This window comes from Theobroma cacao, chromosome 6, assembly GCF_000208745.1.
Source record: "Theobroma cacao cultivar B97-61/B2 chromosome 6, Criollo_cocoa_genome_V2, whole genome shotgun sequence".
Lineage (NCBI taxonomy): Eukaryota > Viridiplantae > Streptophyta > Magnoliopsida > Malvales > Malvaceae > Theobroma > Theobroma cacao.
In genome coordinates, this window is record NC_030855.1 from 2,261,405 (window position 1) to 2,279,325 (window position 17,921).

Consider the following 17,921-nt stretch of genomic DNA (forward strand, 5'->3'; position numbering starts at 1 on the left):
TGCAAATCCAATTCCAACTATCATTGTTAGAATTAAAATTTTTTACTTAATTTTTTATATTATTTTCAGTGCAACAAGTTTAACTTAAGACACTGCATTTTCAATAAGTATTATTAATGTTATATACATAAATAAAGGAATTATTATATACTATCAATAAGAAAATTCATTATTATTATTATTATAACATAAAGTTGGAGTCTATTAGTAGGAAGATCTTAAATTCAAATTTGAGACCAACCTGAAATGATGGAGGCCTAATCTATGTGACACCCCTAATATCTCTACCTAAACTATAACAAAAATCACAATGCTTCGTTACCTTAAATTTAAAAAGATTTAGCACTCTCTTATATTTGTCCAGATAAATTAACAATATTTTTTAAAAATATTTGGTATAAAGCGAAAAAAGGTAACACATATCCATATCCGACACCCATCTATGTCCGAATTACGTAGATAAGTAAAACTATATAGTAAAAGAAACATTAAAAAATATATAAAAAAATGGAGGATTATATCCATGTAAAGAGAGAGACATGGGTGACTATAAAATAAAACGAAAAAATGGGTAGCAAAAGGGGACCCATGTGGGTGCAAATTTGAAAATTGAAAACAGCTAGACCCATGACAAACCAGCCAGCAAGCCAGCCACTGCAGCAGCAAACATCAACCATCCCATAAAGCGCACACACAAACACAAAAAAAGAAAAAAAAGAAAAAGAAAAGGGAATCAGCTTACTTCAATAAGCCTTGCCTGATACTCTTCCTTGTCTCAATTTCATCTTCTTCTTTCCTTTTTTTTTTTTTTTTTTACTTTTTTTTAACTAAGAAAATCCAGAAAGAAAGTATGTTTTTTGGAGCAATTTTGTGCACAAAAGCGTTACGTTTGGCATCTCCTCAAATCTGCCTGCTTAGAAAGAGAAAGTGAAGTAGGACAACAAAGAAACGAGAGAGAGGGAGAGAGAGAGACTGGTTTTCATTGAAGGAAAAAAAGAAGAAAAGGAAGAGTTGGTTTTTCAGTTTGGTTTCCTAATGGCGTTTTGCTCTATAATTTGTTGTGGGAAAGGTGTGGATCGGTAAGTTTATCAGTGATTTACCTTTTATCTTTACTGTTTTATTTGTTTAGTTTTGGTTTAAAAGTTTTTCTTCTCGAAGATTTCTTTGGGTTTTTTTTATTGAATTTTGAATATTTCAGAAATGGTCAGGATTTAAGAAATCTGGGTTTTGTTTAGTTTTTGAAACTATCATCTGGGTCTTGATTAGAATTTCATTGCCTTTTGTTGTTTTTACCGTTGTCTAAAGTTTTGAACTTCCTGTCCTTTTGGTATTGTGATTTGAGAAAGGAAATACTTATTGAGCTTAATATAGCTAGCTGGTTTTCATTTAAGCTTAAAATTTTCGTACTTTGGAGTCAAATTAGCTAGGATATGCTGATCTTCATCCTATAAATAAGGTCTTTTATCGGTCAAATTGAGTGTTTTTGTGTTTAATTTTAAATTGAATTTGGTTATGTTGTTATGTATGTCTGTCGGTGGGGTTAATGTCTAAAGTTATATGATTCTACAGGAAGGAGAAAGCAAAGAAGCAGCCGACGTGGAGGGTTTTTTCATTGAAAGAATTGCACTCAGCTACAAATAATTTTAATTATGATAACAAGCTTGGAGAAGGGGGATTTGGCAGTGTCTATTGGGGTCAGCTATGGGATGGATCACAAGTATGAATTATTTTTCCTTTTTCGGGTTTCGTTCAACGAGCAAGTTAATTAGTATTTTGGCCTCTTATGTTTCCTAATTTTTTAGTTTTGCAAGATTGGTTGACCATTCATAGTTTCACCTTTTATGGTCTCCATGTTTCCTAATGTATGATCGATATTCTTGTGGAATTCGAGCTAATGGGTTCAGATGTTGATCTAACAAAAACTTTGGTAATATTGAACGTTCTAGCGTGCATTATACTTTAGTTTGCATCTAGTTTACTGTTTGTGAAAATTGATCTAGTTTCCTGGCATGGCTACTGTTATTTTTCCTGGTCCATATTTATACGAATCTCATATGACCAGGCAGAAAAGTGTCACTCTGTTGAAGTAATGGTGCAGGAGTTCTTTCCAATAGGATTGGTTAGAAGGTCAGGTGTGTTGAACTTCCAACCTAAAACTGTTCAACAATAGGTGAAAGGGCTAACTTGAATATAAAGCCACAACAAACCCCAAATCAGAATGATGTGGAACAACACCACTTAATACTCCTCCATAAGTGCAATGGAATAGCTGAGACAAATGGACCTATTTATATATTGTAAAGATGGGGTATCAAACACAAATGTCCAGATGAAATGTAATTGACCTCCTCAGTATTATTAAGTGTTATGGTAATCTCAAATCTCTGTCTCATTGACCTTTCCATGTTTTTTTTGGTTAGTTTTGGGGAACAAACACACAAATATCTAGAAGAAATGTAATCGACCTCCTTAGTGTTATTAAGTCATATGGCAATCTCAAATCTCTGCCCCATTGACCTTTTCATGTTTTTTTTGGTTAGTTTCAGGTTTTCTTTCTTCTATTTAAATATGTAACATTAAGTCATAGCTTTGATACTAGTCAACAGATTTGGGATTACTTCTTGTATTAAAATAATTTTGATTCAAGGGTATGATATATATCACATGAATTTTTTGGGTTACAACAGAATGATAAGACAGTTACAAAGTTTTGTCGAGTTGAAGTATATAAAGAGTTGGATTATGTTCAAGTCATATCTACTGACACTTGTGAGATGCAGAAGCAAAAAAATAAAATATAATGGTAGTGCTTAAGTTTTTGGCTGGTTTGACGTAAGGAGTGAAAGATTTTTGAAGAGTAAAGCTTCCTTCTGTTGTTGAGATATATACTTAGAAGGTTGTCTTAGAGGTTCAACTCACAAGTGCACTCATTGGGGATTAGAAAGTCAAGATCAGAAGAGGATGAGGGCAAAAATTAAAAATTCATCATGTTCTGCCAGTGCTATCAATTATGAATCTGTAAATGCTAAACTCTTTTGCCTTCATGGTGAAAAAATGTGGGTGATATGGCAATATAAAAAGTATAAAACATTTAGGATCCAAAATGTCTCAACAAGAGCACATTGTCACATATGCATGGTGGCTAGTAGCTGTTGTGCCAGAGACCCTAAAATGTTAAAGTCAGAGTTGGAACTTAGGTATATCATCATGGGTTGTTTTGAAGTTTGTTGATGTTATCATATCTTTCCATTTTTGTTTGCTTCACAGTTTAGTCAAATCCCTAATATTTAGAACTTTAGCAGCATACAAGGTATCTGTTTATCTTATATGTTACAATATCTAGCTCTTCACGTCAGATTTCTGTAGGATGGTATTTGCATTGATAGCAGTATAAAATAACATACAATGATAGATCATGACTGACTAGGATTGGGCTTTGCTAGATTCTTGTTCATTTGCTACTGGAAAGTTGAAAAGGCAGTCTATGCTGTACCATATCTGTTCTCTAGACCCAGCTGGCATTGTTGCATCCAATTTCTGGGAGTGTTATTGTAAATTGTCTAATGCATCAGTTTCATCAATTGTTGAATGGTTACTATAGTATTTGACTGAATTTTAGGGCTTCTATTGTCTTCTAAATAGCATCTCTCTTTCTCTAAACACGTACCTGCTCATAGGATTGTTTCTATGTTCATGGCATATCCAGCCATTCGGATAATACTTTGGAATTCCATATGTATTTTTGTTTTAATTAAATGAACCTTCTTGAAGTTTTTCCGCTGCTTTATTTTTCTTCCAGTCACATTCTCACCTGAAAGTTATACACTTGCAGATAGCAGTGAAGAGATTGAAGGTGTGGAGCAACAAAGCAGAAGTGGAATTTTCTGTCGAGGTCGAGATATTGGCAAGAGTTCGACACAAGAATCTACTGAGTTTACGTGGCTACTGTGCTGAAGGGCAAGAACGTCTGATTGTATATGACTACATGCCAAATTTGAGTTTGCTTTCACATCTTCATGGGCAGCATTCAACTGACTGCCAACTTGAGTGGACCAGAAGGATGAATATTGCAATTGGCTCTGCTGAGGGAATTGCGTAAGTGTTGGACCCAATTTTCTTTCCTATTGTAACCTATTCTGACATGAATGCTAATCTCCACCCCTTTCACTTGACTACTTCAGCTATCTTCACCATCATTCAACCCCACACATAATTCATAGAGACATCAAAGCTAGTAATGTGTTGCTAGATTCAGATTTCCAGCCTCAGGTTGCTGATTTTGGGTTTGCAAAGTTTATTCCTGATGGTGCAACACATGTGACTACTCGAGTCAAGGGTACCCTTGGCTACCTTGCCCCCGAATATGCTATGTTAGGAAAAGCCTCAGAGAGTTGTGATGTATATAGCTTTGGCATTCTTTTGCTAGAGCTTGCCAGTGGCAGGAAACCTCTTGAGAAACTGAGTGCAACATCAAAACGCTCAATTGCAGAATGGGCTCTGCCGCTAGCTTGTGAAGGGAAGTTCAGTGAAGTGGCAGATCCAAGGCTGAATGGGAAGTATGTGGAAGAGGAGTTGAAAAGGCTTGTGCTCATCGCACTCATATGTGCTGATAATCGACCTGAGAAAAGACCTACCATGCTTGAAGTTCTTGAGCTGCTCGACGGAGAGTCGAAAGAGAAATTAGCTGAACTAGAAAATAATGAAGTGTTCAAGAACCCACAGTCTGCTGTTTGTTATGATGATGGGACACCAGCCGCTGAAGAGAGCTCGGACATAATTAAGGAAGAGAATGATCCAAAACCTGTGAAGGAGACTAAGCACGAAAATGCTCTAGATGGCTAATACCTTGGACAAATCGAAGTATTAGAAGTGAAATTTGTATCTGTGATATTTTGGTTCGTTTTCTTCTTTTCTTCTCATTAAGAGGTGGCACTGGCTGTCCATTATTAGAATTGCCAGCAACATTTGCCACTTTTTAATATGGAAGCATGTTTTTGTGAGCGCTATGGGATATATGCTTGGGGGCCAACTTTTCTTTTGTTCTTTGTTTCCATACAAATATTTGGTGTCTGTTGGGTGTTACATCTCTGGTCTATGATAGCTGATGTATTGACAGGTTCTGAGTTTGAGTCTGCTGCTTGTGAGATTGACATTTCAGGTGTGAGAAAATCAAATCAACTTCATTGCATTTGGGCAAATTTCTTTTAGTAGGTTTTGGAGGCCAAAGGAGGAAAGGGATTCGACTTATTGTTGGGCAGCGCACAGAGCCATAGGCTGTCCAATGAATTGAATAGGGCATTGCAACCAATCACTTGAAACATGACAACAATGTAAGAAACTTTCAGGCGCCTAAATCAAAATGCATTTTACTCGTATATTTACAACAGATTCAGCAATGTTACAATTGGGATAAGGTACATGTAAGTTATCCAAACAAAAAGATTTAGGCCTCTACTGATCTTTCAGGCCAAGCACTGAAAAAGCATTAAGTGTTTCAGAGTTAATTCAACAAAAATTACAAACATAATAACATTGAACAGATTTAGGTAAATGTATCCTCCCTGTCTCCCTCCGCAGTCTCACCTTCCTCCAAGTTGCTGAACTCGAGGTAATGAGTTGGCCTGTGGTCCTCCTGGTAGTATTCTCTAGGCGGTCCAAGCTTCACCCCATATTTCATGCTAACTGTGTGCTTCACTCCCATGAAATTGTAATTCCATGGCCCATTGTCAGGAACCTATAAGAAAGAACAAAATAAGCTAAGATAGCCCCTAAACAGAATGACTAAATAAGATGCTATACATTTCTGTCAGATTTCGAAGCATAGAAGGATGGGAAACTCAAGAACACTAGCCAATGAAGATAATCCTTACCATATAAAATCCAAGGAACCGATCACTTAGGAGCATCTGCACCTTCTCATAATGAGTTGGAAGGTAACCATGGGGATTACTTCCTGTATCTTTGTTAACCCGTCCCCACTCGTAACCACTTGGAGTAAGCTTGTATGCTGTTAATGAGCAAGAACCTGGAGTGAAACTGCATGTCAAGATAATGCACTTCTCTCCATCCCACTGCTTGTTGTTCTCTAAAATCCGAGCATGAGATGTGACATCCTGTGATTATTGAATGCATGAAAAGACAACAATTAGTTTATCACATTTGATTTACAATGCATAAACTACACTAGCACTGAAATATTCCAAAAAAATTGAACCTAAGTAACAAACTAAACACAAACCTGTGGCGATAATTGAGGAAGCTCATTTGGCTGTGTGTGCATCCATCCCAAAGGCTCCAGATCGTTCAAGAAATCATGTTCAGGAAGAGCTGATGGAAGATGAACTTGCTGATGAGTTCCCCACTGTGGTGGCATGGCAATGCAGCGAATTTCCTTAACCTGAGGATTGTCAGGAGGACTTATTCCATACAAGTATCCAGCAATTTGAGTCCGTAGATCTGCTATGCAGATGAACTTCTTTAGAATGTTCTTTGGCATGATGTAAGTGTACCCAGTTTCCTGCATCATTATTTTTTATCATCATAAGCAGATAATTAAGCTTCTAGATCAATCACTAGATCTCAAATAAGTGACATATGTACCTTTATATCCTCTGAGTTCACATATATATGATTGACTCGAAGATAAAGATTTGTTGCTGATATTGCTCTAACACGCCAATCTGTCTTGGACCCAAATGCTGCTTGCTCATAGGGACTTGTGGTGGTAACAATGAGTTCATCACCATGCACATTTGTAGTCCTAGTTGTCACAGCTGTCAGCTGGCTTGCCTCCTTTGCCTGAAAACAGATGTTTGAAAAATAATAACTCAAAGTTAGTAAGATGTTTTTTTTTTTTGGGATAAAAGTTAATCATACGAGGCCATGTTATATTAGCAATCGTGAATAAAAACAAAAAAGCAGAACATAGCATAACCTGTTTCTCGATTTCTGCTATCTGCTGCCTCTGTTGAGAGGGTGGAGTGATCTCAGCTCCAAGAATAATATCACGAATCTCAGACTGTGTCAGGGCTGATGTATTCACATTGTTCTTTTTGGCATAGTCAGAGAGTATGAGATCTCTTAAAGCAACTTCGACCTGCACCATGAAATAATCTTTATTGTAGTACACTGAAATGAAGTATGCATGCTTCTACAACTAATTGGAAAATTATGAGTGAGAATCATGCCTACCTTCATCCATTGATCATCAGTAAGAGAAGGCCAGATATGGTGTGGCTCAGTAACAATTGTCTTATCAGGTTTCAATAACATCTTAGCCTTCTCATTGTTCACATGAAGTGCACGAAGGATCAGAATGAGTCGAGAGAATGCAGTGTATGATGAGATACTTTTCAACCAGTCATCATAGATGTTAAACAAAACCATTTGTGGCTCTGTAGCCTTCAGAATCAGATCCCCAAATTTCTCAATTTTCAAGCAAGCCTGGAATGGGAGTTGCAACTCACTTCCCTTGATAACTATGTTAGGGAAATCCAGCAAGTGAACCTCCAAAGGATCAAGCATTCCCTTTCGAGTAACAATGATTTGCTTTGGTTGTTCTTCAACAGGCAAAGACCGCACAAGAGCAGCAACTTCTTCAGCTGTTTTCCACTTGGCTAGCTGACCAAGACGCTTTTGACCTGCCCACACACTTGTATGAATGACCTGCAAGAGAAATATGTTATCCAGTTGAGATCTTCACAATAGACAAGCTGGCTTAGGAAATAGATGTTCTATGAAGAAACAGACCTTTAAGAACAACTGTCCTGTCCGTGGATTGAATATAAAGATGGCACCATTAATGGGTTTTGTTGTGAGATTCCCTTCAAATGTCTTATGGATTGTAACACGATACACATTGGTGTCATCAACAAACCAAATGATCTGGTTGCTGAAGATCTCTCCATAGTTTTGGGATGAAAGATATGGCTCAGTAGGCTCAGAAGAATACAACTGTAAACCTTTCCTTATCCGCTCTCTTAAAACATATAAAGCTGGATTTGACTGTATAAGGACAAAAATAATTAGTTCAACCTTTGACATGTAAGCTTCTACCAGAATTTAACAAACAAATGCAACTCAAACACTTGAACTATAACTTAAATGAAGTATAAATATGTAAAACTATGCTACCTTCATGATCTTATTCATTGCCTGAGCAAGCAGTGGCTTTGATCCAGGGAACCAGTTGCCAAATGCAGAATGCAAGTTGTAAGCTAGATCAAGGCCAATCATCACCCCTACATAAAGACAACAGATGATCAGCTCGGCAGAGAAACACAGGCATATAACACAATAGGAAGAACAAGGAAAAAGAGGTGAAAGTTTACCAGTAGGAGATGGATAAATAGACATGTTGTCTGTTGTATAATCCATAAATTTGGCTCGAGTGTAACGCTCAATATCATGCGAATCATAATCTCCCCACCGGAGCTGTACATCTATCCAATATTTGTTGCTTGCTTTTTGATCAAACATATCCTTGGACTCTGCAACAAGACTAGGCTTTGACATAGGCCATCTATGAGCTGCAAAGAGAAGAATATCTGCACAAGAGCTGTTCATCTTGTAACTCTTCCTTGGATGGATTGTCTCCTTCTGAACAGTTTCGATTTCCAAAGCATCCAACTCCTGATCTAAGACTTGGCAAAGATCCATAACCACACTCTCATGTATTTTTTGCCACAAATGAGCACGGAAGATCTGAATCAAGGATATTTTCAAGGTTGGGATCTTCCCGTGCATGAAAATTCCAGTTAGATCGAGTTGCACTTGAAATCCCACGTAAACATTAGCCCGATTAATTGTCGGTGACCACCAAAGAGTAAACCTACGGTTAGGAATCTGGTTAAGACCAGATCTCTGAGCATTAGTGAGCTTCTTATACTTCATTGACTCCTCGAATCCAGAAGCCTTTTCCCAAAACAGACCCTCCCATGTTGGAAAGCTGAAATTCCAGGAATAAAACAAAACATAAATAAGATATGATCGTCCAGATCATCAATAAGAACAATAATTGGATAAGTGACCTACGAACTATAAAACTAAAATAAAACCAAATAATGACTCACTATGTTCCTTTAAACAAGGTATGCTCTAGGATTCCTTCAACACCTCCCAGAGCTTGGATGACATCAGTTCGATAGTTATTCAAGTTCCACAATTTGCCATCATGCCTTTGGTGAGTCCACCAGAATGGGTTCTGCTTCAAAACTTGGTACTGCTTAAAGTCTGTACGTACTCTCCATCCCTTGTCGTATGCTAACGTGTGCCTATCCTTCTGAAACAAAGTATTTATACGTGGTATTCCCCTATCCCATGAATCCTGTAAACAGATCAGGAAGGAAAAATCATCAGAATACAATTTCCTTGTGGCAGCTATATCATATAATGCAAAAATCACACTGAACACATATATGATTATAAGAACAAATATATGAAAAACTGTAACAAGGGAAAAATGCTAAAGGGAAATGGCACTAGAAAACAGCACTCGCATTGGCTTAAAAAATAAAAAAGGAAACTCACTTCCAAATCTTCAAGGGTTAGACGCCTATTTTGTGCCTGAGCTTCCTGCCTCTTCAGTGCATACTCTGCCCAAACACGCTGTGAGTCTATGAACTCACTTTCCCATGGCTGTTTAAAATCAGCAAAATGATCAAACAGTGAAACAAGACTTTAAAAAGGAAGTACATAAAATAATGAACTTGCTTTTACCTGTATGTAACGATAAAGATTTGGAATCAGCTGGTCTTCCTCATGACTCATTCCACTCCTAAAGTGAGTTACACCAACATCAGTCTGCTGACTGTATCGGAGGTCACTCTGTGGAATCAATATGTGACCCATTGATAACATGCCAAGTCCACCAATTTCTTTAGGAGTGTAAAAAATGACAGGAGGGAATCTGAAAGCATAGTAGTGTGTCAGAAAATTATTATGACAAGAAAGGAGAGAGAGAGAGTGGTCAAATATAACCATACCGGCTAGGCATTTTTGAATTCAGTCCAATCTTGATACGAGTTTGAATTTTATTTTCACATTTAACCAGCAGATCTAAAAGCTCTTGTGTGTGTACAGTTGCTTCACGGAAGTAGGTCATAAGACCTATTCAACAGAAAAAAAATGAACGCTCAATAAATTGAACATTATCAAAATCAAACAGTCATAACAAGACCATAAAAATTTTAAAAAATACCTATTAAGGCAGTATTCCATTTGTTAACAATCTTTGTAAATGTTGTTGACCCAGAAGACATGAGAATCTGCCTAACACGATTCTCAAATACTTTCATGTGCTCATCATCAACCCGTAAGAAAGCAACTGCAGTTCGCTCTTTTGTCTGTTCATTCTGCAAATTCCACACTCCATCTCTTGTATTGCTAAATGCTTCTTGAGTCATTCTTGTTTTCGGAAGTATCCGAACTTCAAAACCACACCTAAACATCAGAAATAAGGAGACTGAATCAGTCAAACTGTTTCTCTAAGGAATAATCATGATTCATGACCAGAATGCAATGCCAAGTTTCTCTAACACAGTTTAAAACAAATAAAATTGGTCAGACAAACAAGCACATAGAGGGAAGTAACTTAGAGAGAAAGAAATGATACTACTAATAAGAACCTTTCAATATAAACTATATGGAAAGTAAACTTCATCATATATTAGATATTTTACAAATACAACACAATCATATTCAAATTCGTTATATAATTTTAAAAAATACATTCCGCCACTAACATAAGCACAGAGCATGCAACTCTATGTCAATCCATAAAAGCAGTATGTCAACAGACTTACCATGTCTAGCATTCTAGCTCCAAATTACCAATACACTTATCATTAAATCCTCTTGTTTACAAAGCTGTCAATTTAACCCACCTCTAAAGTAAAAAATAGAATGGAAATTTCAGATATATTTTAATTTGCAGAAAATCAACAAGAACTTCAACCAAAAACTAACAACAATTTCAACACAGATTGTAGTGCAAGCTGACAAAAAATATTTAATAAAGAGGTACAAAGGAAAACATACATGCTAAAAAGCAGGTTGGGATTGTCCTTGCTATAGACAGAAACAAAGCTGTTCTCCCATTCCAAAGTTGTGATGCTTCTAGGCAAACGATTCTTCATGTCCCAAAAGACACTTCTCCCAAGATTAACTGAAGAGAAGAAAGAAATAATTAGAGCCTGAATTTCATTACAAAAGCAGTTGTTATTAAAATTTAGCATACCGTCATGTTTCATAAGCCTCATTCTTGCATCTCTTGGCCAGCATTTCTTGTTGTTATATCCAACCATGTTTTCATTGTTCGGATCAGGGTGCTCAGTGAGATATCGCTGGATAAGGTCTCGTGCCTCATCATGAGTGAATCTGAACAATATATGCACCTTATCAATGTACCTAGAGTACAGACGAATTGGATGCCGGGTCTCAACTTTTGTGTCCCAGTATGTGATAAATTCATTTGGCATCTGGGGAGGACCAGCAATCTCACTAGCACGAGTCAATCCAAGAAGCAAGAGATCCAAAACAAGTCCATAATACTGGACAACAAAAGAAGCAAACTGAAGACCACGGATAAGACCATATGAATTTGTGTGACTCATATCTTTGTAAGACAACACCACGTTATTCTTTGCAGTAACATAATCTGCAATGTTGTGATCAAGAACCAAACGTAGAAGCCTACACAGTAAAATCAGAAACATTAATGAAGAATTCCAACAAGTCCGGTAATGAGATAAGCAAAAGATTTACACGAAAGCCCTTACCTGTTTAACATTGTCAAGTCAATCTTCTCAAAGAACTTCTCAAACTTTGTTTGAAGCATCACCACACACTGCCCCTCACTTGTGTCCCATATCCCTTGCAAATTGTTTATACCTTGACACCATTTGTAAACCAAAAGCGGGGGTGGCTCTGAATCTGCAGGCTTAATCCAATTAGGAAACAGGTGGCGCTTGTCTCCTTCATACCATAGATATTGGTCAAGATAAGCATCTGTAATCTTCTCCAGGGGCTCAATTTCATAAACTGGAATCAAATAGCTGTACAAATCCATGAACTCTATACCAACCTGCAAAGAAAACATCAATTTGAGTTCAAATTCAGAAATAAGAGATGGAGAGGTAGTTTGAAGGTGAAGTACGGGTCAATTTTCAGTCATAAACTCACTTCTTTGAAGGCACGCTGGGTAAGCAGGTGGCGCTTGATCCTCGACAAGGCCTCATGAGGATTATCATAAGCTTGTTCAATTAGACCCAATTCTTCTCTTTGGAGTTGGTTTAATCTCACAGCTACACTGTAAGATTCCTTCAACCTCTCCAGTGCAAGGATAAGTAGCTTTGTATCATGTTTGTAAGACAAAGGAGGAAATGGAATGGGAGAAAACTTTCTTGACTCCAACCAATGCACAGTTGTAGTATAAATGGCAACTGCTTCTTCTGGAGTGACATATGGCCCATCTTTCAAATAATTGTGCTGTCGTTCCTGCTCAGCTTTCAGCCAGAGGCGAGTCAATCTGCCTAAGTTTTTCCTGCAGACTGTTTTATCAACAGTTGCACCTCTCCTGATACGCTCACGATTGTAATGAGCAACATTTGTCCACCAGTCTGCTTTTGACTTGACATATCGAAGGATCATATTCTCAATGGGAACTGGCAAACCCGGAACCTACAGAAGAGAACAGTGTGACAATTAGCACAATTGCAAAATATGGAAAAGGAAAATACATCATTTTGCAATGGTTTTACCTTCCAGGGGATGTTTGCCTTCCAACATCGCCATGCCTCACTGAGATGCTGTAATATCGTTCTAGCTTTATTTTGTTTAATGCCCTCTGTAGATTAACAGTGGAATATTTGGAATGTAAAGAAATAAGAAACTGTCAACAATAAATTAAATATTAAAACTACTAATTAATGATAGTTGACAATCACCTGGCATGGCATCAAGAACATCATGCATCACAGCAGCACGAAGTTCCAGATCAAAATGGCTCTCAACACGTTGCTTTGTAACAGTCTTGGCCACTCCTTTTGAATGACGCCCTTCAAACTGACGTGCAAGCAGGTTTCCTAACCACCTTTCCAGAAGAGGCACAATGCCACGAAGGAAAAACAGCCATACTCTCCACATCGGTGCCCAAAATCCACATCCGGGTCCTTTACCCACTGGCCCAGTATTGAAGCGATAGTAAATTAAGTGCTTTAAGTCTTTGCACATCCTAATCTGCCTCATGAGACGGTACTTGTAACGGTACATCCCAGTCAACTGGCCAACATGGGAAAATGTATACTGCAGACCATCTGCCAACTGGAAGGCATCAACGTTGCCAAGTCGGAATTGGACATTGGCATCAACAACAAGCTTTGTTAAACGCAGGATCTCACGACAGAGATGAAAAGCATTGCCAAATCGTGACTTCTTGCGTTCTTTTGTGGTGAGAGTCTTCACAGGCTTTAAGTTAAAGTTATAATCCAGGTGAAGGTAGTTCAAATTTTTCCTATGTATCAACAGGTTAAGCATGTTGTACCCTTGCTTGCAAACTTGAAGACCTGCTTCAACCCAATCAAGCTCTGTCGTTTGGAAAAACTTAGTCGCTTGGAGAGATCGAAACAAGTGCTTCTTCTTCTGAGCCTTAGGAGGCCTATGATGCAGCTCATTCAGCACAAAGCATTTCAATAGTTTCTGATAACTAACCCGCACTTTAACAGGATAAGATGGCGGACAGTGCTCCTTGTACCACTCTGACACAAGTGGTATATCTTCAGCACGTCGCATCCGACCAGATCTCATATTAAAAGGGCGTGGAGCAAATAACAGAGAAATCCCGGCAGCAGTAGTGTCAGTATAAAGCTGTGTGTCATTCAGTAAAGGTTCCACCCCTTCTGGCAAGACAAAATCGTCTTCATCCTCGTCATCATAAATTTTCTTCTCACGTCGCTCCTTGTTTGTGGTAGTTATGGGGTGTATCAAGGGATCATAATAGAATGCCGGTAAATCAGGGTCTTCTGTTTTAATGTACATGACCATGGGAGTGTGATACACACCAAGCTTTACTTTCCTGGGCCGATTGTTATAAAGATGAGGGAAAGCAATTCGGTACTCTGTCCTAAGGGGTGACCGGATAATGAGTTTGTTTATGTCATTAAATTCATTCCAGTCCTCATCCCCTTTCTCCATATCACGGTATAGTGGTTCGAACTTAGGACCACCTGCAATAGCGTGCAACTAGTTAACAATGCACCAACAGAATATCATCAATTTATCAATGTTAAATAAAACTAATATCACAACTACAACCTAGCATAATGGAAGCAATTGGATATTATCATCACATTAAATGTCCACTCAAGCAATTCAACCCCCACTCCAACCCACTCAATTTAAAACAGAGAAAAAAAAAAGTGATAGAAATTCCAATGTATATTAGTACTCAAAAATGCAAGCAATACACAAGCAAAAGCTCTAAAACTGTTTCCCATGAACAGTTTTACAATAATTGAATCTCAATTATCTAAAATGGGTCCCCAAGACACCAACAGCCAACCTCTGCAAACTCAATTCATTCACAAGCATAGGAAAAAGGAATTTTGGGATACAACAAAAGGCAGGAAACTTACCAGGTATGCACATGTTTAATGCTTTAGCTGTGAAGAATGACTCCATGTCAAACAAGTAGAAATAATTACGGTCAATCAAATCAGAAAGCAACTGTCCAGCAAGCCGGTGCAAAGTTGCCATAATTGGAAGGGAGAGATGCCATTTCCTGTAACTCGGACCATTGATGAGTTTTGTTTTTACAAGAGGCTTATGGTCATAAAACCAAGCATATACAGCAGAATCTTCTTCTTCATCCAGCTCCAATTGAATTGGCTCGAGAGGATCAACATCTAACAGATTATCAGCATAGTCTAATGGAGGTTCCTCGTCATCAAATGGTGGAAACCGCATTCTCTTGAAATGACGACGATCTCGTTTCTCCCTTCGCATCATGATCCACATTGTACCCCACTATTGAAATACAAGATAAGTCAATCAATAACCAGAAAGATGTACTTCTTTCATGTATAATTCAACAGAGATACAACTTAGTTTGGCTTTGTGTTTGTAGGAAGCGGGGAAGGAAATAAGCATACCTGTGCTAAGTAAATCGGTTCAACAACCCATGGTATTTCATTCACAAATGTGATAGCTCCTGTAATATGATATAAGACCTTTACATCACGAACCTGTTCCCAAGGCATTGGCATATTCTCAAGGAGCTTGTAAACTGCATGGGGAATGAATTTAAGGGCCCCAAGATACACACGTTTATCGTGGCGATACTTTTTTGAAGACATGTCCCCATGGTCTCTGTCAAAGAGAAAACAAAGTTAACTATCACTATATCATCATATCTTGCCAATTGAAGTGCACACTTCTAGATCTAACAGCAGAAGTGCAGACCAGGAACATCCTAAGGAGACTATAGCAACAAGAAACAGAAAATAATTATATTTATCAGAACATTAAACTATAAATTACCATAAAAAAAAATCACTGGTGGCTCTAGAAACCCAAACCAAGAGCCTTATGCCTTAAATAAAATTAGCAAAATGATTTAAATATCATTAAAGATCAGACTAGTGAAGGTATAATTGCTCAACAATCAAGAAGAAAGATGCTAGCTCAACAGCTACAGGGCTTGGAAAGAATCACGCGTCAAAGAAAGAAACCATCAAAAGCTATTGCTCCACATTAGCTTTTACGGTTAAACTTTCCATTAACATACTGGCTGATGGTGAATAAGTCCCCACAAGAAATGTTAGGTGCTTGAGATCATTGGAGCCTCTCTTTTTTTCATGCTTTTCCCAAAGGCTCCATTTCAAATTCGATTTGAACCAAAGAAAGATAGGGGACTGGGATTGCTGAATCACATTCCAGTATATATGCTTACAATAACCATGATCCACACAATTCAAAGGAACAAGTTTTGCAATACAAAAACAAGAGGAACAACTATGAAAACTTTACCAGCTTTCCTACTATGTGATGTCCTCTATGTGGATCCTATTGCACCATAGTATTTTATTTAATACCATTCTTCAGCAAAACTCAGGTCCTTTTATGATTTCCATCCAAGTCATAATTAATCTTCCTCTCCTCCATTTAAAATGTCCTCACTGTCCTCAGTAAGCTTAGTATAACAAGTTTTGGTATAATTTTACTAAAACATAAGACAAATTCTCATGGTCAAAATTGCGACCGCAAGAACCTAAGTGAAACATTTTCTACTTAAAATAAAATAAAACCCACAGAAAACTCTATATCTTAAACTACTACAATAGAAAATTAACATCGAAATTAAATTAAGAAACCCACCAAGGGAAGAAAGCATAGAACTAAGTTCACAAGATCCCATAACCGACCTAATAAATACAAAAACCTCATCTTAACAATCTTTAATCCCTAAAACACCAACAAAACAGCCACCAAAATTCTATTAAAAAAAAGCAACAGAGCAAATCTCACTAAACTCTGTCCTCAAAGTTGCTAAAAAAGTGTTCTAATATCTGACCTGATAATCTTTCTGACGTGCTCAGGAGGCATGTCCTCCTTCTGCGTCTCGACAAACCCAAACTTCCTTTTATCTCCATATCGCTTAGAGTTGAGCTGCATCCATTTCCGCGCCTTCTCCTCCAGCTTGGCCTCCGCCTCCTGCGGAGTCGTCTGCGGAGCCAGCACGGTGTAAGAAGGCTGCGCAGCTGGAGGAGGCGGGATGGTGGATCCCCCAGTTCCCGGAGGCGCTATCTGAGCGCCGTTATTGTTGTTGTTCCACATGGCAGCGTTGGCTGAAGCAATTTCTGCTTCAGAGGTAGAAATGAAATCCTACAAGACAGAAACAGAAGAAGATTTTTGGATTTCGTTTCGATGTAAATGATTTTGATATTAGGGTTTTGGAAGGTTTTTTTAGAGGGGAAGGCGTCCGGTTTCCTTTCGCTTCTCCTCCCTCTGTGCGAAGAGAGTGAGAATTCCTGAGTAAAACGAAGGGATTGTTCGGTTTTATATTTTTAGTTTTTAGGGATAAACTAATGGCGGTGGTACGTGATGATGGACTCGGTTAGGGGTACGGACTTCCATGTCTGGAACTTTAAGGCCCATTTCTGTTGGGTCACAACCCCAATCCCAACCCATTATATATGAATAAGAGAGATGATAGGAGGATTGATGCCCTGTCACAGACCGAATCTGTCAAGCTTTTTACTCCTATATTCCACAGTGTTAATTAAACTTAGAAAATTTGACTGTACCCTCTACACATGTCTAAATGTCTTGCAAATCAAAACAATTATTACTCACGTAACATTGACGTGATATATTAATATATTATAATAAATGATGATATGTATAAAATAATATGATTATATGATATTTTTTTCATTTTACGTCAATATCATGATAGCATTATGTGTATATAAAAATGATATGTGATATTTTTTCAATTAATAACAATTAGTCAGTCGTTAGTTATAAAAATTTATTTAATTTAAAATAAAAGTATATAAATTTGATTAAACACAATAAATAAAATAAGAGCTTACATAAATTTTATTTAATAGTTCAAAAACCTTTTAAAATATTATGTCAAAAATCTCATGTCTTTAAGCAAAGAACCTACCTCTTCTCCAAACAAAATGCTTGTTCTTAACAAACAAACATCATAAAGGTCCAATTTCAAAACAGATAATATCTCGTAATAAGACACAACCCAAAAGTACTTTGACCCTTTATATCAACAAGGGAAAGGAAACGAAAATATTGAACCCAAAAAATTTATCAAATACAAATTCAATCAACTAAAATATAAAAAAAAAATACATTCGAGCATTTTACTTATTAATTAGTACAAAATCTCCTTACTTAAATGACAT

The 17,921-nt window shown here is 37.4% G+C and overlaps 2 protein-coding genes across 2 annotated transcripts; one reads left to right on the top strand and one right to left on the bottom strand.

Moving 5' to 3' along the window:
• LOC18595281 (PTI1-like tyrosine-protein kinase At3g15890) lies at positions 617-5,169 on the top strand. Its single transcript, XM_007023163.2, has 4 exons — positions 617-1,079; positions 1,570-1,717; positions 3,833-4,095; positions 4,182-5,169. Exons 1-4 carry the CDS (start codon positions 1,036-1,038, stop codon positions 4,840-4,842), a joined length of 1,116 nt encoding a protein of 371 aa, XP_007023225.2. The 5' UTR covers positions 617-1,035; the 3' UTR covers positions 4,843-5,169.
• LOC18595280 (pre-mRNA-processing-splicing factor 8A) lies at positions 5,345-16,830 on the bottom strand. Its single transcript, XM_018123159.1, has 23 exons — positions 16,568-16,830; positions 15,147-15,363; positions 14,631-15,021; positions 12,945-14,222; positions 12,759-12,844; positions 12,181-12,678; positions 11,778-12,082; positions 11,237-11,691; positions 11,038-11,164; positions 10,199-10,440; positions 9,984-10,107; positions 9,718-9,907; positions 9,529-9,636; positions 9,072-9,325; positions 8,331-8,947; positions 8,134-8,240; positions 7,750-8,004; positions 7,192-7,665; positions 6,935-7,096; positions 6,601-6,798; positions 6,239-6,517; positions 5,871-6,113; positions 5,345-5,734 (listed from the first exon to the last, which is right to left on the bottom strand). Exons 1-23 carry the CDS (start codon positions 16,828-16,830, stop codon positions 5,543-5,545), a joined length of 7,065 nt encoding a protein of 2,354 aa, XP_017978648.1. The 3' UTR covers positions 5,345-5,542.